General features: G+C 43.7%; 1 protein-coding gene across 5 annotated transcripts; it reads right to left on the bottom strand.

The window, feature by feature from the left end:
• Positions 1–155: 155 nt before the first annotated feature.
• Positions 156–26,370, bottom strand: ILF3 (interleukin enhancer binding factor 3). Of its 5 annotated transcripts, none has more exons than XM_077470240.1 (20): positions 26,204–26,370; positions 17,708–17,761; positions 17,398–17,630; positions 16,530–16,710; positions 16,181–16,337; positions 14,821–14,912; positions 14,295–14,390; positions 12,905–13,016; positions 12,000–12,097; positions 11,789–11,900; positions 11,596–11,706; positions 9,801–10,000; positions 9,584–9,724; positions 9,359–9,496; positions 9,086–9,271; positions 8,866–9,004; positions 8,658–8,723; positions 2,079–2,537; positions 1,130–1,249; positions 156–1,027 (listed from the first exon to the last, which is right to left on the bottom strand). In XM_077470240.1, exons 2-20 carry the CDS (start codon positions 17,708–17,710, stop codon positions 891–893), a joined length of 2,781 nt encoding a protein of 926 aa, XP_077326366.1. In that variant the 5' UTR covers positions 17,711–17,761; positions 26,204–26,370; the 3' UTR covers positions 156–890. The 5 variants fall into 5 exon arrangements, with proteins under 5 accessions (XP_077326366.1, XP_077326367.1, XP_077326368.1 ...); XM_077470241.1 differs by having other exon boundaries at positions 16,190–16,337; XM_077470242.1 differs by having other exon boundaries at positions 2,115–2,537; positions 16,190–16,337.
• Between the last annotated feature and the right edge of the window lie 1,330 nt (positions 26,371–27,700).

The raw sequence follows: 27,700 nt of genomic DNA, 5'->3' as shown, positions 1-27,700 counted from the left end.
CAAATGCCATGAAATTATACAGGAGGCTTTAAATGGGCTGTTGCCTACATTGATGCAGTACTACCCAAAAGGAACCTTGTGGCTGCAAATCTTTCCTTTTACGCAACACTGCATCTGTAGACTAAATATGGAATAGGTGTACACAAAAAAAAAAATTGCCATCAAGCATAGCTTGTAAACATGACACCTTGCTTGAACGCCTGGTCATGTGGTTACCGACAGCTGCAGGTTTGAAGATCTGACTTTAGAAAAAAAAAAAAACTTTTAGCCTGGTCAAAACAAAAGGAAAAACCACTTGTGGTAAATCTACCCCTTGCATGCATCCAAGGTGCACTGAGAAAACAAGGGAGAATATGGTTTATGGGCCAAGCCCAGATCACTCAGATACTATGATAATTAAGGCCCACTGTTTGCAGATTAACTCAGGATCAAAGTATTATCAGAACATTTCACTGCACCACAACAAGCAGCGTGATTTTTATGTGACCGTTACATCTATGACAAAACCCTTTACACTACAATGCCGCAAGTCATGACAAGACCCAAATACAGAAGTGACACCAATTTCTAGTGAACTTGACAGAACTGAAGTAAAAAAAAAAAATTAAGTCTTTATGGAAAAATAAAAATATGCTTAACAGGCCTTCTGCTATAGCAAAGGGTGAGAGACAATACCGGGACCCAATATGAAATGTTTTACACGCAGGGGGAGGGGTAATGTTATGACCTAAAAGCACTGCAATGTTGGGGGGGTGGGGGGGGTGAAAGGCAAATGACCTTTACCCATAACTGCTGTAAAACCATCAAGTGGTAAAGTTTGAGGCCCCTCTGGGAACAGGGGGGAGGAGGGACAAGAGGGGAGACTGAAGGGGAATTTTTGGGCACAAAGTCTATCTGTACTGGTAATTCATGCTGTGATCTGCAGTTCTGCCATAATTGCCGGTTCCTCCTTGAGCTGCCTGGTAAGAGGTGGGAGCTTGATTGTAGTTTTGTGCAGGACCTTGATTGTAGCCCGTTTGTGAGTAGCCTAAGGGATTAGAAAGAAAATGCTCAAATCCACAGCAAGACTGAATTTCCAAGTAAATAGAAATTTAACACAATATGAAAACCGGCAGTTAACCATTCTTACCTTGGTATGAGGTATTGTTGGCACCACCATAATTTGCATTTGTGCCAGAGCTGTAACCAGTGTTGGCTGGTGTGTATGAACTGCCACCTCGCCCACCTGATCCATCGCCAGCGTTATATCCTGAGAAAAGAAAGAGCGGCTGTTACTACTTTCACACAGGACTTTCAATTGTCAGAGAAGCAGAGGCACAAAGGCCACATCACCATGGTATCTTTATATTCATTACCAACCTCTCCACTTTTTCCTGGCAGAATGTAGCAGATTAGAATTGCTTCTGTATGCAGCTACACAGTGCACCATGGTTATCGCTACGGATTCTGTAGCCAACTAAATGCTTTAGAAAGTCAAATTGCCTAGTAACATCTGTATCCAGACCTTATTGGGAAGTCTAGCAACAACGTTTTTGGAGCAATTATGTAGCTGCTACAAAAATTGTACAACTACAAGCCCAAGCTTGGATGAATTTCACATGCTTATATGGGCCATTATGAAACTGAAAATGAAGTGAGTGATGTTGCCCATAGAGCTGAGAAATCACCTTTAGGCTAGCAGATCTGAATTCTCAGAAAGGCACCCATTGGGTATAACCCTCCAGCCACAGAAGAGCTCAGACCCACTTTCCTATGAAGTGGATCCATCATGAGCATCCAGAATCTGAAGGATAATGAGCAACCCCATTGGTTTAGGTGGTTCATTTAACCTAGTTATTCTGCTTCTGGTGTGGCTGCAATGCAACGCCAACTTTGTTTCCCCCCCCCCATTTATTTTGAATGATTTGGGATGTCGAAAGAGACAAAAGTTCTGTTGAGTTCACAATGAACAGAACCAGATAACACATGTTGCAATTTTTAGACGAGGGATCAACCTTTAGTAAGGCATTCAAACCATTTAGAAGCTGCAGAAGGCTGGTAATGTCAGACCCACACCTCAAAGTCTACTCAAGTCTCACCTGACGAAGCCCCACTGTTGTCTACTCCAGTCTCACCTGACGAAGCCCCACTGTTGTAAGTGTTGGAGTAAGAAGAATAAGAGCCACCGCCGCCCCCTTGATTTCCCTGGTTATAGCCTCCCTTCTGCTTCTGTGGTGGTGTGTAGTTACTGTACTGGTTTTGGTTGTAGCTCTGCTGTTGCTGGGATTGGTGTGACTGGTAGCCCTGGTTGTAGGAAGGCTTGGACTGTTGCGAATGCTGTTGGGCTGGGGCCTGCTGTTGCTGCTGTGGTGGTTGCTGCTGCTGTTGGGGTGGCTTCTTTACAAAAGGTTTAGGGGGAGTTGGTGCAGTATAGCTTTCTTGATAGTAGTTGCCGTAGCCGCCACCACCACCGCCAGAGCCATAGCCCCCTGAGCCAGAGCCAGATCCGGAGCCTCCACCTGAATTGCCAGATCCACCACCATTGCTGTAAAATTGACCTGTAAAATAGAGCCAAAAAAGGTTATATGCACATCAGGACCAATCTGCTAAACAAAATTTGTATTTAGGTCTGAAAAGGTATGCAGCAATGCAATTAGCATTTGGGTAGTCTCCCTTGTCCAGCAAGTTAACAGGATCTAAACCCAGAAATGTAATAGTTTCAAACAATTTGGAATGCCAACTCACATTTGCCTGTGCTCTGAACCAAACCATTAAGCCACTAGTGTCAGAACTGGTCCTCAACTGCCAGGATGATAGATGTGTAAACAAAAGGCCAAGATAGCAGCTCCATTGGCTAAAAACCATGAAGCATTTAGTTCCACAAAAAAAAAAAAAAAAAAAAAAATACACACATCTCCACATGCACAGAATTTTACACAGCATGGTCCCTTGTGTCTCGATAGCCCCCTCAGCAGCACTATCTGCTCCTTCCTCCAGGTACAGCACTCCTGAACCACTTGCCAACCACTGCATGCTGCTGTAAGTGAGCACAATGGCAGAAGTGGGCAAACCTGCAAGTCCCCTTTAATTGGTGGGGCTACCAGGCGTATGCCCACTGTACACCGATTGGGGCGATGCCTATATAGACGAGGCATTCCCCTGTTCTGCTTAGTGACATTACAGGGATCTACTGCTCCGTCATTGGGAGCAGTGATCACCATCATGTCAGTGGTAGCCCATCCCTCCCAGTTAGAATCACTCCCTAGGACACCTAATCCCCTCCTAGTCAGTGTCATTTACACAGTAATCCGTGCATTAGTGAGAAGTATCCGATGTGTGCCATAATGCTAGTCACAAAAAGAGTCATAAAAAACTATCCATTTTGTAGACGTTATAACTTTTGCAAAATAACTGCAGAGGTGATCAAATACCACCAAAATAAAAGCTTTGTTTTGGTATAATGTTGCAGGCATGCAATTGTCAGTTAAAGTTATCTGGCCAGGAGGGGGGGGGGGTAAAATCTTTCGGGGGCTGAAGCGGTTAAGCCACACCCTCTCTCCCTCAGACATTTGACAGAAGCAGTCTCCCACTGTCCTCAGTGTCTCCTCTGCAGAGGCAAGAGCAGTGCTGCAGCCAAGACAGCAATGGATCAGCAAGAAGCAGGCAAGTTCTTTTGGAAGGGGGCGGGGGCATTTACCTTGCAAAACTAAACTAAACACTTTGTAAGTTTGTTGGCTTTGAATCTTGAAAGGCCAATCCAATATGGTCAAGCTGTGCATGATGCAGAGGGCACACGACTCAACAGCATCACTGAGAACAGAAGCTGCTGGATTAGTTAACCATTTCAATACTGGACACTTTCACACCCTCTGCCCAGGCCAATTCTCCATGCACCTGCTGCCACCATTTGTGAAAAGCAAGAGCATGCAGGGCTCAGCCCACACATCGGCTTAATGATAGAGTTCTGTGAATGAATTTTTAGTACCAACAGCCTCTGTGGCTGACAGCTTGTAGTTCTCAATTAACTACCAGGGAGCTGTTGAGCACTCTAGGTAGGTCATTGGTTGTGCTGGTCATTATGCAACAGCCTGTACAGGCAGACACCTTACACCGATCACAGGAGCCCTGCATAGCTAGAGAGCTGACCACATGTGCTCTGCTTAGTGTGGTCAGTTTAACAGGAAAGCAAAGCTGCTAGCAGGATCAAGAATTTCACATAAGGAAGCAATACAAACAGGACACTTTCATACAAGTGCATGGTACAGCAAGCACACAAATATGAAATGTTGGGGTAAAAATGCTTTAAAAGTCATCTAAATGGAATGGCAAGGCTCTTCAATGGATGATATCAAGCCGGTTACCAGGCAAAGCAATGCCAAATCACAAGGTCAAATTACTCTTGCCCCAATCACTTACAAAGACCCAGTCTGTCCAGAGTGAGTCTTCTGTAGGAAATCAGTATTAACTTAGCATTCCTGGGAAACCAAGTGTCACTTTGCTGGACAAACCTGGACCAGTCAGTTTACTATATAATGCTCTACATTACCCAGAATTTTCCTGGAAGGATGTCAGCTTCACCCTTGCAAACCCCCCCCAGATAGGCAAGCCGAGTACCAACATTGCCCATGAGACCAGCCATGTGCATAATCTGGTCCAAATCTGCAGAAACCAATCTGCTTTAATTCTCTTCTCCCCCCCTTACTGTTTTAACTTAAAACCGTAAGCTGAATAGAGCACCAACTCGTCAAGGGGCTACATCTTCCAGAAAAAGGATGGCACTTAGAACAAATTTTGCTATAATTTTCAAGAGAAGTGGTATAAACATTTAATGTTATGCAGTGGCAAGATTATGGAAGGGTTCAGAACGGAAAGCAGGGGAGTAAGTCAAGCAAAATCCACTGATGGTCACACAAGATCGAAAGGTCTGTGTGCAGTTCATAAAAACATTAACTTTATATTCCTGCATTAAAGGCTTCCTTTAAATGAGACCCACTCTGTCCAAAGGCATAGTCATCTCAGCACCAATTATACAGTTTGACTTGGTCTGGCATAGCCAAGAGGAAGCCAATTCCATCTGACGCCTTAGAGCAGTGATGGCGAACCTCGGCACCCCAGATGTTTTAGAACTACATTTCCCATGATGCTCATGCACTCTGCAGTGTAGTTGAGCATCATGGGAAATGTAGTTCCAACACATCTGGAGTGCCAAGGTTCGCCACTGCCTTAGAGCTTACCAAGAAACAAGATTGTTATCTTGGATTTTTTATTTTTCCGGAAAGCAGTTGAACTCCAGACAAAAATTGAATACAGTTATACCAGAGCGACACAAGGCAAGCTGCTGCACCTTCTACAAGTGTCAAAATAGGACCAGACCACTCACACTTGTACTTGTTACTCCTGAGCTGACAGGGCCCCTGCTGCCAGTCCAGAACTTGACATCTCTGCAGTCTAGTGCTTCTAGGGTGGACCATACGATTCATATTTGTCAGTGCAGTTCCACCAAAATGTGGAGCTCGCTTTAAGCGATACCCCATTACACCATGTCACATTTGGCATGTCATTTTGGGGGTGGTTGCCCAGTTTAAATTGGTACTTTGGACCACTTTACATACTTCTGTCTACTCAGAGCACCTGCACAATTTGCGCCCAGCCCTGAAGCCATCAGGGCTGGGTGCCCAGTTTCAATGGCAGCGCCGCAGTGGGGGTCTGTGCAGCGACATCGCTGGACAGGCAAGTGTCCTTTTATAAAGTCAGCAGCTACACTTTTCGTAGCCAACTTAAGAGGGGGAGAGAAAAAAAAAAAAAAAAAGCCTGGAACTCCACTTTAACATGGAGGGTGCTAACCAATCAGAGTTCATCTTGTCCACCCTGGAAGCCCTGACTAAGAGGGAGAATAGCAGCGTTCTCAATACCTGGATGAGCTTCAGGAGCCCCGATAGCTCAGGATCGCCAAAGGCAAGTACAAAGTGACAGGGGGTCCACTGTTAGTCAACCTAACCCTGTAAGAGTTGCGTAACCATTTAGTGTTCTTCTGCGCAAGACCAGATGGAGCTTTAAAAGCACCAGGTGTTCAGTAAATACTCAAAGGTTCCCATTGTGCTTCTTCACAAAACACTAGGCACAGGCATCCTAAATAGGTTGAAAGCTTTACAGGCTTGTATTTTTCTTATCAGTTAAAAGTTTACTACCACAGTACCATGGCCTAGGTACAAGCAGTGACATATGCCAGTGGTTACACAGGCATTGGAGTATACATTGTTCTACATTAGCTGAGGCACTTTACCATGTTTGTTGGAAAAGCCGACTGAAGTTACATCAGTACAGACACCAAGTGCTCTGACCATTCCTTCTGCCTCACGCAGCTCTATTAACTGACCACTCTAGTCTAGATTTGCCAATGTTACTTTAGAAGGCACAAAACCCCCCCCCCCCTATAAAAACTGCAGATAGCACATAACCTGTGGGTGGCATTACCTGACAACTTTCTAAACAAGCACTCACACTAACTCCCAACTCACTTTACTTATCAAGTTGAGGATTTTCTGCATGATTTCAATGATTTCCATAACATTGATTTATACAAGATTTATTAAAACATCACGCAAAGTAAAATGCAAAAAAATTGCAACAATAAAAACTAGGTAAAAAAAGAAAATCTTTGCCCACAAAGTCTTTACTGCCAGGGCAGCCTCCACACTGTTCAGGGACAGAACAATTGCCCAAATGAAAAGATCAACCGTAGAGTTTAACCATAAAAATAAAGTTCCACTTGTGATCAAGAATCCTGAGGAAGGTTGATACTTCCACAATACATTGCCACAGGCTACAGTCTGAAAGCTTGAAGTGAACAGTCCAAAAAACGCATGTGGAAAATAAAAATGGTGAAGAATTGTTCGTCTTGCAGGGTTTAAGACAGACAGGAGTAAAGAGCTGATTTGTGGGTTTTGAGTGGGTGGGGTGCAATACGCTAGAGATGTTCTAAGCAGAGGCAAAATCATGATAACCGTAGCAGTCTGTGAAAAAGTCACCTACAAAAAGGGGGAGACAGCAGAGAGAAATAAAATTAGAATCCTCTGTAGAATGGCCATTGTGCCACAGATGTTTTAGATTTTCTTTTAGATTTCTCTGCTCCTGTCTCCCCACAACAAAAAGTTTGTTGAGATCTTCCTGGTGGCGACAGAGGAATTGGGGCAAGCCAAGTGAAAAATTGGAGGAGCGAGTCATTTCCTCACAAAAAAAAGCAGAGAAATGTAAAATGACTGACAGAATTAACGCACATTATTACTTATCAATTCAAGGAATGCCACCCAAATCTAGCAAGTTGGCTTTGGATGAAGGTGAATAGCGAACCCTTCTAGAATCTCCCACTTGGGCTCTGGCCTGAAAACATCCAACAGAAGTTCAGCTCCTTCAGTGTCAGAACCCAAAAGGGCACTGATAAGACAGGAAAAGCAGCAATATGCTGGCTGGCGAACTCTAGTGGTAGGCAGAACCATGGAGATACAACTTTATGAAGGAGTCACCTAGTCACCACCATGTTAACAGATTTGGATGGAGCGATCCTTAAGATGTACACAATACCTACAAAATAGGCGAGGCAGCCACCAAATAGCCCATCAATTCACAAGTAGACTCGGGAGCCCAGTTTCTCATGAATAGGCTAGAATGTTCCAAGTCACAAAATGACTGCCTCCACTATGCATAGGGAAGAGGTACACTTAAATGGAAGACAGCTAAAATGACATACTGCAATTCTGACAGAACGGACACCAGGAGGCAAAAGCCTCATGTGATGATGACCATGGTGCTTCAATGGTCAATTTCTATGCACCAATTTACTTTTAATGACCAAAATTAGTGCAGAGAATGATCAGCATTGGAAGATAGCCCACACACCGTCATATTTAACACATGTTGATACTGTTTGCAGTATTGTCAGAAAAGCAGCCCATTTTAGCTCGTCAAACATTAAACTGGTTTCAGTTTGCATATAGTGGGCCATAACAGCAACGTGCAAAGGGAAACAGTTTAAATCGTAATACAGAACATTTGCTGTAATAAGGTGCAGTAACACGTCCACTTTCTGGGCAAAGTTAGTCTTGGTGCTCTCAAGTGGCCTTTCCAGAAGGATTCCTGTCCTCTTGCGGGAGGAAGAAGGGGCATTACAAGCAAGAAGCATCCAGAACAGGATTCTGTATTGTTTTAGCAAGAAAAGTGTGCAGCTGGAGTGCCTAGTGATCAGAAAACTGAATGTTTATGTAACCAGGCCAACATACGCAAATAGAAATTTAATCAGGCCACTGTGCACACAAACTTAAATACCTGACTGTTCATATAAAATCAGTAATACATAGCTGTGGCAGCAGACACTGTATCACAGCTCAAACAAGTATTGGTGTAAACAGATTATGTTAAGTCAGTCTTGACCTTTAATTTGTAACAGTTTAAAAAAAAACCTGCAGAGGCATTTTTCATAATGACCCGACTTTAGTAGATTGAATTAGAGGACAAAATGCTTTGCCTGCATTTGACATTTGTGGACTATTAGTAATGTAGCAAGCAGCAGTACCAGATACAAATGAAAGCTTGACAAGTCTGGTGTGTTGCTTTGCAACAAAAGCACATCACTGTTTTGACTCTGTACACCCATGTAGTATGTAGAATATGCATTTACTTACTGTAGCCAGCTGTTGCTGAAGTCTGGTAATTGTAGTTTCCACCATAGCCTCCTCCTCCATAGCCACCTATATTAAAAAAAAAAAAAAAAAAAAAAGTTTAGAAATCCATTGACATGCATAATTCACAAGCTTATTTTTCAAAGGAGTGAAATACACGGACCAAATAACTACTAACATTTGAAGTGGTGCTTAAATCATAAGACTATACCTCCTGAGTTCATGTAACCTTGGTTGCCACCAAAACCACGACCTCGTCCTCTACCACGGTTCATGCCGCCTCTACCTCGTCCACGCATAGGTTGTGGTGGAGGAGCTTCATTGTACATCATTCCAAAGCCTTGGTTATGCTGTAGAGAAAGTCACATTTTAATTAAGGTGCAACCAAAACAGAAAACCAACCAGGACAAGCTAATGAGATCCAAAATTACATCGTAGCCGGCTTTTCCACCTCTGGGACCACCCCTGGGCATCATTGGTGGTCTTTTCTTCTTGGGGGCCTCAGCGTACATGTTATAGTCAGGAAAGAGTTTTTCTAAGGCAGCAAGCGCAGCATGGGCCTTGGCAACTTTCTTGTTAGAGCCAGAACCTTGAAATTTTTGATTATCCACTTCAACCTACAATTCAAGACAACAGTGTGAGATTCAAACTTCAAAAAGGCCAAATCAGACCAATTTAGAGACCAAACGTCAAGACTGACATACCTCCATTACAAATCTCTTATCATGACTGCCACCAGTTTCAGATATAAGCTCGTATTTCAGTCCTCGTCTCTTTTCATTCAGCTCCATAACTGGGTTCTTTCCATGCTTTGTGAGAATAGGTCCTTGCTGCTTGGCACTCTAGAAATAAGACACCCCCAATGTTATGATATGACAGCACCCAGCATTGAACCTATGCAGAATATTTTAACTCCACTTGTCACTCACATCTGATTGGTCTCCACTGGCAGAATCACCCTGTGCAGATTCTGGCTGAGATTGAGTCTGTACCACAGGCTTCTGTTCTGCTTCCTCAGCAGCCTCTTCCTTCTCTTCCATTCCAGTAGGAATGCCCATATCTTGCAAGACCTACCATTAAAACCCAATTTAGTTTTCTGCGCAGAAAATTAAGCAAACTCAATGGCATTAATTTTTGTCCTTTCACCTTGACAGCAACATGAAGCTTAGCAGTCTTCTTTGAAGGCCCAGAGGCTTCAAAAGCCTTTTCATCCACTTCCACAGACATTGTAAATATAGGAGCATGGACAGGTCCCGTCTGGGATATCAGTTTGTACTGGAGGCCTGGCTTCAGCTGGTTCAATTTCATCAGAGCATTCATAGCTTGAGGCGGTTCTGACTTGTCATCTGCAAAGAACCACAATTACTAACACCAAAAGCTAAGTCCGAATACAAAATGCATGCCCTAGAACGGGTCCAGATTTCTACTCAGATTTCAGTTGACAGATACAGCAAACTCATACAGTGGTGCTTACAGGTAACAAGCCGTACATCTCCCTTAGCAGATAGCAAGGCAGGGGAGGAAAAGTGTGCATACCTACATTATAAATTAGATATTCTGCAAGCCCCAAACACTCACCTAATTAAATCCAACACTAGTTGGAGCAAGTGCTTAGCAAAGCATTGAAGTCACTACACCACATGTAACCACTTTAAGCCCGAGCATTTTAGGCTGGGCTTCTAAGGGTCACATGAGCGCAATTAGTTTTGCGCTCCTGTGACCCATTTTCAGAGGAGAGTGGTCTGAAGTCAGCTGAAGTCACTGCCAGTACGTCATCCCAACTTTCAAGCCTGGATCCGCCAGCTTCCTTGATAAATGGGCCATCTCAGTGAAGCTGCTGAGATGGCTGCTCCACAGCTCATTGCTCCAATGAGCGCAGAGAAGCCGCGATGCCAACAGACAGCATAGTCCTGCTCAGGGAACAGCAAGAACTGAGCCATCAGTGGCTCGATTCTCAGTATAGGGACAGCTGCAGTATCAGTCTGATGCTCTATCCACAGAGGTAAGCAAGATTAGAAAGGGGGAGGGGGGGGGGGGGGGGGGGAGTGCCCTAGTATACTCTACAACTAAAACCAGTGTGGCAGTTACTGCGCTGGTTTCAGCCTTTTTATTGGCTGGGGGGCCTTGTTAAAGTGACATAACACACAGAAGTCAATCCAGCACAGCTGAACATTTGCTAGGAATGTGCAGCTTAGTGCACATTTTGAAAAAAATTGCAGGCAGGCACCAAGTGCTGTACTACATAAAGTATCATTCTAGGCTTCTGCAACAAAAGCTAAGAGTTCCAGCCTGTATATATAAAAAAAAAAAAAAAAAGTCAGCAGCCACAAATACTGTAGCTGCCAACTTAATAGAAGGACCCTCCATGATGTCAACACCCCATGCCAGTCTGTCATCTTCACTAAAGTAAACCGAAGTAAAGCCTTGAGGCTTCACAGCTTGTTTCCTACTGGGCACGCAAGTAACAGCACTTCGTAATGGTCTTGCTGTTTTCTGGGACCCATGCATATCCCAAAAGGCATGGGGTGGTGGAGGAGAAAAGGGGCCAGGACATTTGTAGCCATCTTACACAGAAATCGGAGCAGGTACCTGGTTTTAAGGGGGAGGGGGGCAAAAAAAACAGAGCTACCAGGTTTGGGTGGAGCTCCACTTTAAGCACTGCATTTTAAGGGCCAGCAAGGAGTATCAAACACACAAGTCTTAAACCCTCCCCATCAGTACTGGGAAAACCCCAGGAAACCACTGTACAAAATAGTAGATTAAGCATTGGAGGCAATACCTGCAGCAGTTAAGATATAATATACCAGAGAACTACACTTTACTTTTGGGGTCTGACTGCAACACTGGCTTTGACATTAGCCAAGAGTTAGGCAATGGACAGAGGTGGTATGAACTATACATCAGAACAAAAGTTACACCCTGCCTAATAGCCCTCAAATACCTTTCTTCTGAATCTTCTTTTTCTTCTTACTTGGCGATTTGTCTTCTCCATCCTCCTCAATGGGCCGTTTCAGGGCTGGCATAACATAGGTGGTGCTAGGTGGAATCTGGACTGTGAAGAGAAAGTCAGAAGAGAATAAGAAATTGCAATTGTTAGCAAAAGTTACTATAAAATCTACTGCAAGAATAAATACCTGTGTAATCAATGGGTGGGTCCGGTTTGGTCTTCTTTGGCAACTTTGTGGGCAGAGGATCCATGCCCAATACTTTATGAAGCTGGCCAAATGCTGCCAATCTGAGAGCATGCTAGAAGGAGAATTTTTTTTATTTTAATACCCATAGAAAAGTTAAGTTTGTGCCCAAAACCACTAAAAGTTTAGTGACAAAATTACACAGCAAAGATACCTGTGCACTGTGGGTAATATCTTCACGCTGCTGTCTTTCAAGGTGACCAAGGGCATCAGTGGCTTCTTTTTCACATGGATCATACAAGCCAGGACCATCTATAAACAGGAATCAAGATAACTTACTGAAAATTGAGCTTAATTGATAACCAACATTTTACACATTGGGAAATGAGGCAGGGTCTTAACTGCTCTTGTAGAGCTTTATTTCAAGTGTTTGACATGTTTACACTGGAGATTAACCAATAAAGTGTTTGGGAGCTGAAAACTTACTGCAGATGCATTAGAGAAATGCCCAGATTCAAATATAACAAAAAGGCAAACATTTTTTACAAAATATTGCTAGAGAGGTGATGGTTTAAAACCAATGTGAGGTTTATTTTGCCAACTGTGCCGTGGTTGAGTCACCAAAATGTCCAGATCACCAGCAATGTCAGTGGGAATGACTAAAAAGCAAAATTGAGTCAAGATAAAACAGGACATCTATTCTCATGAACAGAATGGATTTCTCACATCCTGTACAGCAGATAGTTTGTGTGGCTAGTATATCACCTCCTGACAGCACAGTTCAAGCCAACACCAATTTTTTATTTATTTTTTTTAACCACAACTTCAGGGATGAACGTTAAACTTCTTAGATTAGAGACCATGGAGCATTGTGGAAATTCCAATTTTATCAGCAAAACAGTTACTCAATATACAGACACTTTAGAGCAGACAATGCTACACTTTTACAAAAGGTCGGTTCACACTGCTGTGATGGCAAAGTCTTACGACTGCCTGCAGCTGCCTTCTGACTTGGGTGCAATGTCAGGCCTTGTACAAGCTCCTAAATGGCATCCAAGTCAGGCAAAAGTAGTGTAGGAATTTTATTTTTTTAAAGTAGTCAAGCAGACAGATGTGTACCTGGCATCAGTATTCCAGAGCTAAGGCATTCAAGGACTCTTCGAAAAGCTTCACCAGCTCCCATGGGCCTGTTCGCTGTTCCAATGGCTTTCTCGCAAAGCAACTCAAGAGGCTTCAAGGGGTGGAAAAGTTTAGTGTTAAAAGCAAACTTGCATTTTTTTTCTAAGAGATTATAAAAAAAATAAATCCAACAAGTTAAAGGTTTCACTATGGCCCATCCTAAAAAAGGAAGTCTGCTAGGGACTAAAATCAAAGCTAGTTGTCAACTGTTACCAGAATTTGTTGGTCTGCATACAGAATGTATTTGTCTACATATCAGGAAACACTTGAGAACATGAGTGAGGAGCAATGCTCATGGGACATAGAGTCCTGAACAGGAACCGAGTGGTTCTAAAGCAGAAGTTTTACCTTGCAGCTTGTTAAGCACTCTAAAGCCTGAAATGTATTATATTAAACCCTTTACGCTGCCTTCAGAGTACCATTTAAGTCATTGTGAACCTTAAAATTCAAGAATAGCATAGCAGCCAGACAGCTAAAGGAAACTGCTAGGAGATTTTAGTGTAAATCGTGCTCTCTTGTATAATGTATTCTAATAAGTATGTTATGATTTGATGACGAGTATGGGATCTTCCTTTATTAGAGGAAATCTCATTCAAACGTATACCCCTTACTGGTGGAAATTAATGCCCATCTCATCCTGGGTACTTAAAATGAAACACAGGCCAGACCACCACAAGTCTTTGCTCTTCGGTGTCTGATCACGTGACCAAGGAAAAAATAAAAGTAGAGGGAGACCAATGGTAGACTTTAAAGAGGAAGTAAACCTAATGGGTTTACTTCCTCTCATTCCCTGCAAAGGCAAAGCATAATGGACTACTATGCATCACATAGTAGTCCATTATGTGTCACTTACCTGACACAGGAGCCAGTGAAGTCACTGCTGTCGCCTGTAGTCTGGCGCATTTATCTTCTCGGTGGGGTCTCGCAGCTCCGCCGCTGTCATTTGGCGAAGCTGCGATGATGTCACTCCCGCGCTCTGCTGTCTACGGCGCATGCGCCATAGACAGCGGTGCCTGTCTTCGGGCAAATGTCTCCAAAACCGTATAGGTTTAGGAGATATTTCTTGGACCTACAGGCAAGCCTTACCTGTAGGTCAAAGTGTGTTGTAAGGGTTTACTTTAACCTACAGGCAGGAGGAGCCATAAGTGTTGGTAGGGGGAGCCCAGAAGTAGAATCAGGACTGCTCTGAAAACAGACACCCTGCTGTGCAAATACAGTGACACAATATTAGTCATTTTATTCTGTAGGGCCTCTAAAATTATACACATTATACAAAAGTCAGGTTAACTTGTGTACCGCTTTCAAGGAATTAATATAAACCAGCACTTACCCATCCTCTTAAAGGTTCCCATGTTGGTACACGAGTGCAAAGATCACGCAAGACACGGATGACAATAACACATGACTTCAGACCATTAGCCCTAGCCTGAGACAATGGAAAATGCCGTTAGTCTTCAATGTTACCCCAACACAAGCCAGAAAAAAAAAAGGAAATTAAAAAAACAGAAGCCATATTTTGTAGTGCTACTTTGTCAAGGGTAAAAGTGTAAACTATGTTTAAGGATAAGCCTTATGTTACATTAGCAATTACTGTAGAGCAGAGTCAAGATTACTCTTAAAACAAAGCAGCAACTATGAACTAAGCATAATATCACCTTTTGAAAAGGTGCATTTTCAATGTGTGCTTCCTCAGCTGCCTGAGTGAGTGACAGGAGCTAGATCAGCACAGCTACTGCTCTCGTGTTTGCTTAAATAGCTTAAGTCATGTGGACTGTGTTAAAGTTAAAGTGGATGTACAAAAGAAAAATTACAAAAATGGCATTTACTACTTAAGACAGAAATAATAAAATGCAAACCTGGAACCACTTGGCGTGTCGGAGCGACGCCAATGCAGCAAGGCATTTGTGCCTGTCCAGAACGTCCGGTGGATCGCTGACTGATAGCGTTTCTATTCATGGATAAGAAGACAAGGCACGGTTTGACCAAGGGGTTGTCTGTCAGGTGGACAGGGGATGAGGCAGCTTCCAGAGGGCAGTGGGGCTTCTTGTACTACCACTCACATATTACCCTGGAAATCTGCTAAACTGCTCTAAGACAACAACTACAATACATTTATAAAATAATCCCCAGCTCCCCCATCCCCAAGTCACTTAAAAACACAACCTTTACTATATACATAGCCTATGCTGACAAAAAAAAAAAAAAACAATAAAGCAGCAGTCTGCATAGCAAGACATTGTAGGCAGAGACATATCTAGAGATAGTCAGATAATTTTTGGTCAGTGCAGACCTCAATTTTCTCTTCAAACAATACAAAAAGATAATTTATGCAACATTAATACAATATGACAGAATGCTGCTTTAAAGTAACAAGTGAGACCCAAGAAAAATAAAAAATAAAATAAAAAAGATAGCAATAAAAAAAGACAGATGAGCTGCAGCTATCAACTTAAGACTACATTTCTACACTAAACCTTCCACCCAGCTCGACTGCCCTGGCCACAGCCCATGACAGAGAGAGTCCTGTTGGTCAAAGGTCCAGCGTCCCTAAAAATCGACAAACTAGAAGTCTTGATACGAGATCAGTTGTCAGAACCATATTGCAAAATATTCAGAGCAGCACAACAGATCAACAGCGAGTCTATGCTGCAGCAAGACCATGTCTCATGCCCAGGGTTTTAGATAAGGCTAGCCTATCTATGGGAAGACAAAATAGGACAATTTTAGAATTTAACGACAATTGTGCAGTCTAAGAGCCAGTCTAACTTTATCCAAAACAATGCATTGTTTCCTGGTGCTTCACATGCTGACTAGTCCCTTACCAAAGGAGGGGAGGGGCTGTCATTCTTGCTGCAACACACACTGCCCAATCAAATACATGCAAAATAAAAACACCATGTATCTAACATCTAATGTGATACAGCATCACAGGGTCCTGCAATTGTTAAAGTCAAACAGGACCCTGTAACGCTGTATGACAAGACTAATCCACAGATGAGGGCCACTAACTTACAATACAGTTGGCAAAGCCCAGAAAGGTGGGGAGCTTTATTTACTGATTAGCCAATGCTGATGGTACATTATAAATCACACATTAGGGAGCAGACATGTTATCAGGAAGTCTACAACAGTACAGAGGGGTGGAAGATTAGCAGGAAGACAGGGAAATGGAGGGCTTAGGGGGGGGGCTGTGCTACTTATCGGCCGTTTTTCTACCTTCCGTACCTCCCGCAGTCATCTTTTCAACCTCCTCCCGAACCAGAGTGGAGGTCAGACGGATGTTAAGCGTGAGCGGTGGCTCCTTTGTGTTCTTAATTAAAATTGTAGCCTCCCTGATATTAGGTAGGACTTCATATTTCTCCTCAGACACAGTCTGCAATAAAAGTCACACAGTAAGCCATCCATTTTTCAGCCACAGGGTCAACACATACACTATATCTATATATCTATATATCTATATATCTATATATCTATATATCTATATATCTATATATCTATATATCTATATATCTATATATCTATATATCTATATATCTATATATCCACACACACACTAATATCTTACCGCAAACTGTACAATAAGGTTATCAGACACCTTCTTCAGAAGAGAGATTGTGGGCTTGTCTTTGCACAGAAGAACTAGTTCAAGATCCAAATCCCCTTTCAAAAGTAGTCCCTTAGCAACAAGGCCAACCCTCATCACACCACGAAGTGTCCTGGTGGAGTTGGCTCCGGCCTTAGCTTCACTGAAGACAGGGAGAGAAAAAAAAAAAAAATTAAGTGATAAAATCTACTTTAGACAAAGCAGCGCAATAGCATTGTGTGTCTGAACTGCCCCCAACCCCCACCTAGAAAAAAAAAAAAAAAAACACATACACACACACACCATGGCTCGTTGCGTGAAGGCAATATAACTATACCAAGAGATTCAAGCATAAGTAAACTGTCACACTGAGGCATTTTTCAGGCACCAATTATAGCACCTGAAAAGTGCATCTCAAGCCTCTACAGTGTGAAAGCCAGAGTGCTTTCACACTGGGGCGGTTGCTCCTGCAGGATGAAAATTATAAAAGCCCTGCAAGCAGCATCTTTTAGGGTGGTTTGGAGTGCTGTAAACAGGGCTCCTACACTACTGCCCATCAGACTTGAATACCCACCCCCCCCAGTGGCTGAAATGTGTGCTAAAGCGTCACTAAAACTAGTGCTAGTCTGCTAACAGACTCCTCCAGTGTGAAAGCAGCCTTACAGTGCCAAGCACACAGGACCTCTGGCAACATCAAGCACTGGTGAGGGTGCAGATGGGTATTTACCAGGCTGTATTAATAGGCACTGACCCTTATTTTGCATCAAAATCCATTATTTAAGTTTTGTTTTCCTGAAACCGCCCTCTAAAATTTGTTTGCATGTTATATGCTGATAAATATGGTATTTACCCATCCTTTCCCTCTTCTATGGTCTCTTCTGGTGTTTCAATTTCTGGCTGTACTGGGGTTTCTCCAGTCTGAACCTTCTCTTGTTGGTCAATCCAGTCAGACACAGCTTTCAATGCCCTTTCTGTGTGCGACACCATGTTCTGGACAGCCTCAAGCTCCTCTTGAGTTGGATACACCACGGAGTGCTTTGCCATGACATGGCGGTCATCATTCAAGAAGATTCGCATTGGACGCTAAAAATATGAAGAGAAGTCAAGTCAGATACCTACAAAAGGAAACAGTAAACCTAGCAAAAATATTCTTAACTCACCATGGTTTTTTAATCTTGTAACACAAATGAATTGATCCCCAGGGGTAAAATAGTCTGCAAAAAATAAATAAAAAAAAGTTAGCACCCAAAAGTTAAAGGAATCACAGCAACACACCAAGGGGTCCCATTTCTGCACAAGTCGGGACTTTCAAAATACTTTACCAAAAACCAAACTCTTGCATTGATGACAAACTATAAAACCCCCTTTATCAGGCAGAGAAAGTAAAGCCCCCCAGGCTGTACCAAGTTTAGCAGTTAAGTAATCTTTAGACCACCATTCACACTGGAGGTGTCCCCCCGTCCCCAGCACTTTAGTGCTAAAAATAGTGCCTGAATAATTCCTTATCTGCATGCCTGAGTGCTTTCAAACTGGGGTGCTGCGAGGACATTAAAGTCCTGCAAGCATCTCTGGGGCAGTGTTACCACCACTCTTAAAGCACCCCTGCCCATTGAAATCAATGGGTGGTGCTTTTAATACTTTCAGGATTATTCAGCTCAAAGCAGGGGTTAAAAGTGGTCTGCTAGTGGCCAAGCACCTCAAACTAGCAGCTCTTTACCAGCAATGCAGCTGTGCCGTCAGTGACAGGGCTCTAAGGTAGTGGTCATCAACCCTGTCCTCAGGGCTCACCAACACACCAGGTTTGCAAGATAACTGAAATACATCACAGGTGATATCATTTGCTGCTCAGTGATTGCAATATTCTAGTCTAAATCTCCCAGGTTAATACAGAAAACCTGGCCTGTTAGTGAGCCCTGAGGACAGGGTTGATGACCACTGCTCTAAGGGGAACTGTAGTCTGAGACTAAAGTTCGGCATCTCCTGCAACAACTTTAACCACCCTGTCAATTGCAACATGTGCAGCAATGATTCTTGTCTACATGATTGTAGAAGCGAGACCATGTTGGCCGATGACCCCAAACCTGGAAGAATCCAGGGAGAACATAGTGTGCAGGTGATGAAGCTCACGTCACTGGCATAGAAGTATATTCACACATTTGTTTAAAGTGGTTGTAAACCCTTACAAACCACTTTGACCTACAGGCAAGCCTATGTTAAAGGCTTACCTGTAGGTCCCAGAAATATCTCCTAAACCTATACGGTTTAGGAGACATTTACAAAGACAGGCACTGCTGTCTATGGCACATGTGACGTAGACAGTGGGGTGCAGGCGCACTGAGCATGCCGCTGCTAACAGCAATGCGCCGTTAGTGGCGGCTCCTATTTGCATGTACAACCAAGAACTGGCCCTTGTTTAACAGTGCCTTGCCATGAGAAATTAGGTCCACTGGTAAGAGATATTCATTGTACATTCCATGCCTCCCATGTCAGGTACTATATTGCAGGACATTAATGTGGAGCTAAAGGTAAACCTTAGAGGGATGGATAACAAGCCCTGTTCTCACAACCACAACAATAGTGAGGAAATCCCTGCTAGTCATATGACCATAAGAAAGATTTACTTACTGTTGCAGTGAGCATTCAAAAATATCCCATCCCCTCCCCTTTCAGTAATCACCAGAGGGTGAATCCAAGGCTAGGTTCACACTTAGCATTTTATGAATTCATAAGGCAGTCAATTTCAATGGGCTGCCCTATGTGTACCAAGTAGCTTATGTAGTGAGTATTGAGCATTTTCTGCATAAACCATGCATCTGCTTGGCACATTTGAGATGCCATTAATGTTGCTGCAAGCATGGCAAGTTCTCATTAAACACCTGGGTGTGAATGAACAGACAGCAAGATACTTCAAGATCTGACCCTCACCACACAAATTGCATTTAACTGCATTACTACTTTAATTGTGCTAGTCTTGTGGTTAGTTTTATGGTGGCAATAGGATTTAGGATAAAGACACCCACACTTGCTTTATTTCTGTTATTCCTATTGTGGTGTGCAATGAACTCCAATGGAGATGAATTTGCCACACTAGGGTCAAGAGAAGACAATCACACTAAGGGCTCAAAAGAAAAAGAAAGCCAGTCAAATGTTACAGGAAAGCCTACCTGTAGGTAAAAAAAAAAAATATATATACAAGGGTTGACAAATTTGCTTGGAATCTAGGAGCCAGCTAAAAAAGTTAGGAGCCAGGTCCGTGACGGCGATCTGGACCTGTCCCTGGCCTGACATGGAGACGAGTGAGGGGAAGATAGCCCCCAGCCCCCCACATATGAGATCACCTCTCATTGGACACACCGCTCGAGTGCTAAATGGCCGCTGTGATTGGTCATTTAGCATGATCTGTGATTGGCTGTATCCAAGGGACACGGCCAACACAGAACTTCACCGATGCTCGCCCATGGCGGCGTGCAGAGGGGGAAGTAAACAGGAGGATGTCTAGGGACGCCCTCCCGGGCAATTGGTGTCCGCGCTGTAGGCATCTTTCGTCTATAGCACGGGCACGAAGTGGTTAACAAAAGAATGTGACTATTATTTCCGACATATTCCCACTCATTTACTGCCATTTCCCTGCTAAGGGTTCGATCAGGTCCACCTGAAAAACTGACAGGTGAACCTGATCAGACAGCCCTTGTGAAAGGGGGTCAAGCAGGGAGGATTACAAATAATATTTTTTTCCTTAATTAAAATAATTTTATTTTTTTTAATATATATATATATATATATATATATATATATATATATATATATATATATATATATATATATATATATATATATATATATATATATATATATATATATATATATATATATATATATATATATATATATATATATATATGAGAAGCCATTTACCAGCCACCACACTCACCGTTGGGCAAAAAACAGGCAGGGGAGCTTCACTCCATTAGGAATTAGCATTATTGGAATAGGGTGTAATTTCTACATCCACCACAAGATGGCGCCAGACTACCAAAAGATTTTAGAAGGCCGCAAAGCGGCGGCCTCAATTACTGGCCGGCGCGGCCCGATGGAATTGCGCGGCGGAGTTCGGGGTCCAAATGGAGACAGGATACCCCAGCAGCGTTGCCCCAGTCGCCAGGACACGAAATCTAGGCGCAAATGCGACCGGGGTTTGTCGAGCCCTGAAATATATATATATATATATATATATATATATATATATATATATATAGCGCCACACTATTTGCTACTTAGCATTCTGTGCATACTAGCTCATTATGCCTTTTCCCTTGCAGGTATGAAAAAAAAAAAAAAACATTAGCGCCTTTAATTATACCATATTTTTGCCATTAAATGTGCTTGCAGCCAAAAATGTTTAAAAAAAAAAGCCACAGTTCATTGAGTATAGTATTCATGGAGTGCAGACCCACAAGACAAAGCGCCTCATTTTTAGGCCTGGTTCACACCACAGAATTGCAGTGGTGTGCGCTGTATAAAGTGCAGCCAGGTGTACTTAACCCACCCCCATCCTGTCCAGACCAATTTTCAGCGCAGATGCACTTTGAATGACAACTGCACAGTCACACTGTACCAAAATGAAATTTCACACAAAGAGATTGGTGGCATTTGACAAAAAATATAAAACCTCAGAAAAAAAAAAATTTAAACTGAATTAAAAATTTGCTAAATTTTATAATAAATAATCAAAACAGGTAATTCTCATTGTTGATGAGGCGGCAGTGATGGGCACCAATGGGTGGCACTGACAAGGGGTACAGGTATCAGAAATGAGGCAGAATTGCCCCTTGCAGATAAGCCATTGATAATTTCTCTCCTCACCGTGTCAGCATGAGAGAGAAAAAAAAAAAAAAAAAAAAAAAAAAAAAAAAATTTACCAAGCTTTTGTTCAGATCATGTGATCCGCTGTCATTGGCTGAACACTGATCATGTGGTAAGAGGCTGGGACCTGCCCCTTACTCAAATCTTTGATCACCCAGGTCTGAGTGCACGGACCCTCTGCAGGGGGCATGTGTGTGGGTGATCATACGGCCTCTCAGAAATTCAGGTCAGCGCTGTGGCAGTCGTTCTGCTATAGCTGGTAGCAAGAGGTTAAAGCAGGCCATAGATTATATTCTTTTATCATGGGTGGAAGGAAAAGAAAAATCACTCCATTATCCCATCAATACAGTCAGTGTTCATGAAAAAAAGCCTGCTGAGTTTGCTTCCTCTTTAATGGAGGGAGATTGCTGCGGCATATTTGGCAAGTACAGAAGCAGTGTAATGCTAAAATCTCTTTAGAATGGTAGATATTTTATTAAATTATGTGAGCAGACTGCAGTGCGTTTTAGCCCCGAATCACACAGGAAGGCACATTGTGTGTGATGGAGTACAGCACACCTTGAGACAGCACTGACCAGCTCCCAGGATACTTTTGTACCATGTGATCCAGTGGACACAACTGCATTTGTGGTAGTTACAGTAAAGCAAAAAACTCAGCTTTAGATTGAGCATAGAGTAAAACACCTGTCAAGATTTTATTGCCGTGCCCGTTAAGGAGCCCCGTTTACCATTAAAAGAAAATCCCAAATTTTGGGCTGTCCCCAGAAAGGATAGAGGGGAACCTTTCAATAGGAACATTAGTTCTGGTAACTTGGGGGTCCACAAAAAGGTTCCCTTAATTTGCAGGGATTTCCTCTCACTTAGAGGTTAGCTATGGGACATGGAGTGAAATCTTTGCAATGAGAGATGGTGAAAAAAAATCTGACAGGGGGTTATAGTCCTCTTACTCTATACAAGATGGAAAACTTACCTATAGCCCTACTTCAACATTGATACCTACAGCAGATCACAACAGATGTGCCAACACAGTGCAAGTCGTGTTTATGGATCTTGGGATTCCTATGTGAACCCGAGGCTTAAAGTAGTATTAAACTACTACCACTTGTACCTACAGGCAAGTTTATAAGGCCTTATTACAGGCTTACCTGTAGGTTGTGACTATCTCCTAAACGGCAAGGGCATGCAGCTGACATTGGCACATGCACTCTGAAGGTCTGGCTTCCATTGCCAGAAACAGTGGCTCCCGTGTAAGATAACTCAAGTAGCCAGAGGCTGCAAACCCAACAGACAGACAAGGGGGGAGGGGGTCACCCATCTCAGTGGTGACATCACAGCACTGAAGGGCTTTGTTCTAAGGGCAACTTTCTCCTGTTTCACATTGGCTTGCAGGATTTTCTTTAAAGCACCAGCTTTATAACTGCTTTAAAGGGTAACTCCATTGAGGAAAATAAAAAATAAAGTAATAATTCCCTCTGCTGTACATTGCAAGGATGTCAACAAACTGTTGCAGATTTCTACCTTTTGTTAGGCTGAAGAAATCCCTGTGGCAAAGTGAATCTAGAGGGATTTCATAATCAGCTGCTGCATGTGCAGGTAGGTTACATCCCTCTAGATGCTCCTATTAGAAATCTCACCAAAAGATTTGTTACAGGGAATGCCTGAAATCTGACTTGTCTTAGTGCAGACTTCAGGGGAGGGAGCCAATCACAAGCAGGAAATGTTTCTGGGGGCAGACTGTACAGAACACATCCAGGTTGCCATTTTACATAAGATAAAGCACTGCAGCAGAATGAAAGGGAACGGTCATTTTTAATAAAAGGACGTGACTTGTTTCACAATTGTAAAAGCCAGATTCTCATCACTTGCCATGTTAAAACAGCAAAGAAAAAGCAACAAGCCAAAAAATAGCAATATGGCTACCTGGAAGTATTCTGTACACAGAAAGCCCCCAGAAATTGTATTTCCCGCTTTTGTGGTGTGGCAGATATCCAGGAAAATCAGAGAGCCAAAAGATACCAAGTCAGATTTCAGGTATACCCTGTAACAAGTTATTTTTGGAGAGATACTCCCAATAGGAGCACAACAGGACACAGGCTCAAAAAGCTCTCCTCATTAGAGCCCTGCATGTGCAACAGCTTATTAATGGGAGCGATTTCATAATCGTCAGCTGCTGCACCTGCAGGGCTCTGAGAAAAGCTTTTTGGGTCCTGTTGTGCCCTTATTGGGAGTATCTCTCCAAAAATACCTTGTTACCTGAAATCTGACTTCTCTTCGGCTCACAAATTTTTGCAGAAATCTGCCCCATCAAAAAGGCAGGAAATAAAGTGTCTGGGGAGTTCTGATTACTCTGTACACAACTCTCCAGGTAGCCACATTTCATTTCCATACGACATGTCACAAAAGTAGACTTGCCATTCAGCCAGGAGAAACATGACCTTACATCACGTTGCCTTTTCGCCACTAAAAGGCATGTGCCCGCAGAGGATGCGATGACCGCCGGGCACCATTTCCTGCTTGTGTGATTGGCACCGATTTTCTCAACACTAAAGATACAATTCAGATTTCCAGCATCCCTTGCAACCAAAATGTCATTTTGTGAGATACTCCCAGAGGAATACAATAGGACGATTGGAGCCCTGCAGGTGCAATAGCCAACCGATAATTATGAAACCACTCCCATTAGACTCACTTGCCCACAGATTATTTTTATTTATTTTTTTATGAAGAAAAGCGGCCATGCTTTATTACAGCAACACTTCATATTCCTGATATGTGCCTGTAGTAAGCCAGGTAACCTGTTCTTTGTATTGCTTCCTTAGTAGGAAAGCAGAGGGACTAGCAGATTTCCCACAAAAAACTGACCACACTAGGTGTGGGAGTATAGCATGGTCAAGTTCTAGAGCTAGGCTGGAAACTGCCTACTCTCCAATGATTGGACTGGTCCTGATCCCTGACACCCCTTTCTCCACCCCCATTCACTGAAAAGCTCAGTACACTACTGCTGCTCTTATGCAGCTGAGAACAGAGGGAATGTGAACACTTAAAAAGCAGTGATCCTCAGGACCCACTAACAGGCCAGGTTTTAAGTATTACCTTGGGGAGATGCAGACTAGAATACTGCAATCACTGAGTAGCACATTATATCACCTGTGATGGATTTCAGTTATCTTTCAAACCTGGCCTGTTAGTGGGCCCTGAGGACGGGGTCAATTACAGCAGAAGTACACCCATCCATAAAGACAGTTTCACTTCCGGCACATGTAACACTCCCATTGATTGTGCTCTCAACCAAACCATCCAATTGCTGGTGTTGTAGCTGATCACGTGTGCAGCTTCATGGCAGTTGTAGATTAAAGCGGGAGTTCAGAGGTTTTTTTTGTTTTAAAAAAAGTCAGCTACAAATACTGCAGCTGCTGACTTTTAAAATATGGACACCCGCCCGCGATTTCGGCACCCGAAACAGATCTCTCGATCGGCTCTCGGGTGCTGCCCCCGCCAGCTTTGGTATGGGAATCAGGAAGTGAAGCCTTGAGGCTTCACTTCTCGGTTCCCTACTGCGCATGTCGCGCATTAGGATGGTCCCTGCTGGCTGTGGGATCTGTGTGTTTCCCAGCAGACAGCGGGGCCCCACAGGAAGTGGCGTAAAAAACGGCAGAATCAGCATCTATGCCCAGAAGTGGGTACAAATACAGGTATCTACACCCCCCCCCCTGAAAGGTGCCAATGAGTGGAAGTTCTACTTTAGGGTGGAGCTCCGTTTTAAACAAAGACAAAGATGGCAGCTTCCTTGGCTGAAAATGATGGTGGGTGTTTTACACACACACACACACACACACTATCTGCACACACATTGTTTGCTTTTCATTTCTAATTTTAAACTGAATGGGTTGTTTTACAAGGCGATCGTTTACACTTTAAAGACGCATGTAAACAATCGCATCCGACTGAAGCCATTGTCTCCAACACAAGGCTCAAAACATAGGGTGTGTGATCGGCAGGTATCAAAAACAATCCATAACACCCCAAAAATAATCGCTAAATGCAGTTCATAGCCCTACACGGATCGCAGGAACATTTTAATTTTATTAAATCCAGTTGCAATGTATTTTTTAAAAAGGGGGTGGGGAGCCCCCATGCACTACTTCAGTCCATTCCGCACCAAAAAGCAGACTCCCCCCCCCCCAAAAAATACGCACTGGAAGGCATGGGGGGGGGGGACATAGACCTTAGAAGGCGGTAACATGGGAAGCCCTGGTTGCTATGCTTAGGTTGCTAGGGGCAACCAACAAGCTAAAGACAAAAGCTAGTTTTGAAATCACAGAATATAAAAAAAGAAAAAAAAAAAAGTTTAAGAAAACATGGTTGGGGAAAAAAAACGCTAAAAGTGAATAGACAAAGCGGTGAGGACCGATCGCCATTCATCAGGACAAAGGCCATGATGGAGACCGTGCGGCCTGGGCCCGGAAACCCCGTACACCTCCATTCATAGCCGCCATCTTCAGCACACCGCCGATTAAATGAACTATTATTTAAAAATATAAAATAAATGTTTTTCTTTCGCCACTAAGACTAAGGAGGCGAAGCGATATGAACTAGAAACGGACACGACACCGAGGCGAGAGCTAGTCAGACGCACATTGAACAAAATGGCGGCCTAATATAAAGAGAAAATGGCGGCCGCAGAGGCACGCTATAGCAAGAACACGGCCAAGGGGCCCGCCGTGATAACATCCCCACACCGGAAAAACGAGGGCATGACAAACACACAAGCCCTGGCGACATCGTACACTTACCGGTTTCCGTCTGACGACGTGCGGCCTCAATGCGCAGCTCGGTAGAGATGGAGGAAGGAAAGGCCCGAGCTGATTTGCTGTCCCCACTCACGTGGTATGAGTCTCTGGCGCGAAAGGATGGAAGCGCCCGGCAAGGTGGGATAGAATGCAAACGTCGCTTGCACAGCTTTATATACAAGCCGATGGGATCCGCCCACAGGCTGGGACGTAAAAGGCCGACATTGGTTGAACGCGGATTGTAAAACGAGGCGTGGAGCGCAGAATGGCTGTGATAGGCTGGGAATATTCGCGACGCAGGCTGAAGGGGGGTGGAGTAAAATGGCCGCTGGTTTTGTAGCGATGCAGCGAGAACAATGAACGTGGGAGAATAGGATCCACGCGTGGCTTATCACAGGATATGACACGCTTATCAGTTGCGACGGGGTCTGCCAGCTGAATGGTGCGAAATAATTGGCAGTATTGCGGAGTTGGCCGACATGTTGGCCATACACGAGGGGTTTTGTTGAGCTTTTACCTACATTAGCACGTTAATTACCATGGTTTCACGTGTTTCTGATTGAAGTACACGAATGTTCAAATTTAGAGTGGAAAACCGTAAAACAACGTGCTAACCTGTAATGGTGTGTGTCAGAGGCGGCCTGTGGTGCTTAAAGTCAAAGTGTATATCATCAGTGCGCCATGCAGCATAAACATAACACTCAAATGTTTGATAACACTTTTACAAAGGCCCAACATGTATGCAGAAGGGTGGACTTTAATGCCCCCATGCAGGGCTGTCTTAATGAATGGGCACTGCCCAGGGGCCCATAATAATCTTACATTACTTCATACTTGTCAACTGTCCCGAATTTGCTGGGATAGTCACACTTTTCACAAAGCTTTCCAAGGGATGTCTGTGTCCCTGAACCTGTGTATTGCCCTCCACACCCCACCCCACTCTGTAATGTGCCTTTCTTCCCGCTGTACCATGCCCTCCTGATCCCGGTATCTTGCCCTCCTGATCCCGCTGTACCATGCCCTCCTGATCCCGGTATCTTGCCCTCCTGATCCCGGTATCTTGCCCTCCTGATCCCAGTGTCTTGCCCTCCTGATCCCAGTGTCATGCCCTCCTGATCCCAGTGTCTTGCCGTCCTGATCCCAGTGTCATGCCCTCCTGATCCCAGTATCTTACCCTCCTGATCCCGGTATCTTGCCCTCCTGATCCCAGTGTCATGCCCTCCTGATCCCAGTGTCTTGCCCTCCTGATCTCGGTATCTTGCTCTCCTGATCCCGGTATCTTGCCCTTCTAATCACAGTATCTTACCCTCCTGACCCCACCCCCGTACATTTCCTTTCTCCCTTCCCCCTGTTCCGTGCCCTCCTGATTCCAGTGTCTTGCCTTTCTGATCCCAGTGTCTTGCCCTCCTGATCCCAGTGTCTTGCACTCCTGATCCCAGTATCTTACCCTTCTAATCACAGTATCTTGCCCTCCTGACCCCCCCCCCCCCCCCCCCGTCA

Source organism: Lithobates pipiens, unplaced genomic scaffold (genome assembly GCF_037356315.1).
Source record: "Lithobates pipiens isolate NorthernLeopardFrog02 unplaced genomic scaffold, aLitPip1_a1.2 Scaffold_8, whole genome shotgun sequence".
Taxonomy (NCBI): domain Eukaryota; kingdom Metazoa; phylum Chordata; class Amphibia; order Anura; family Ranidae; genus Lithobates; species Lithobates pipiens.
The sequence above is the reverse complement of the archived record's forward strand: the minus strand, read 5'-3'. Positions and strand labels throughout refer to the sequence as shown.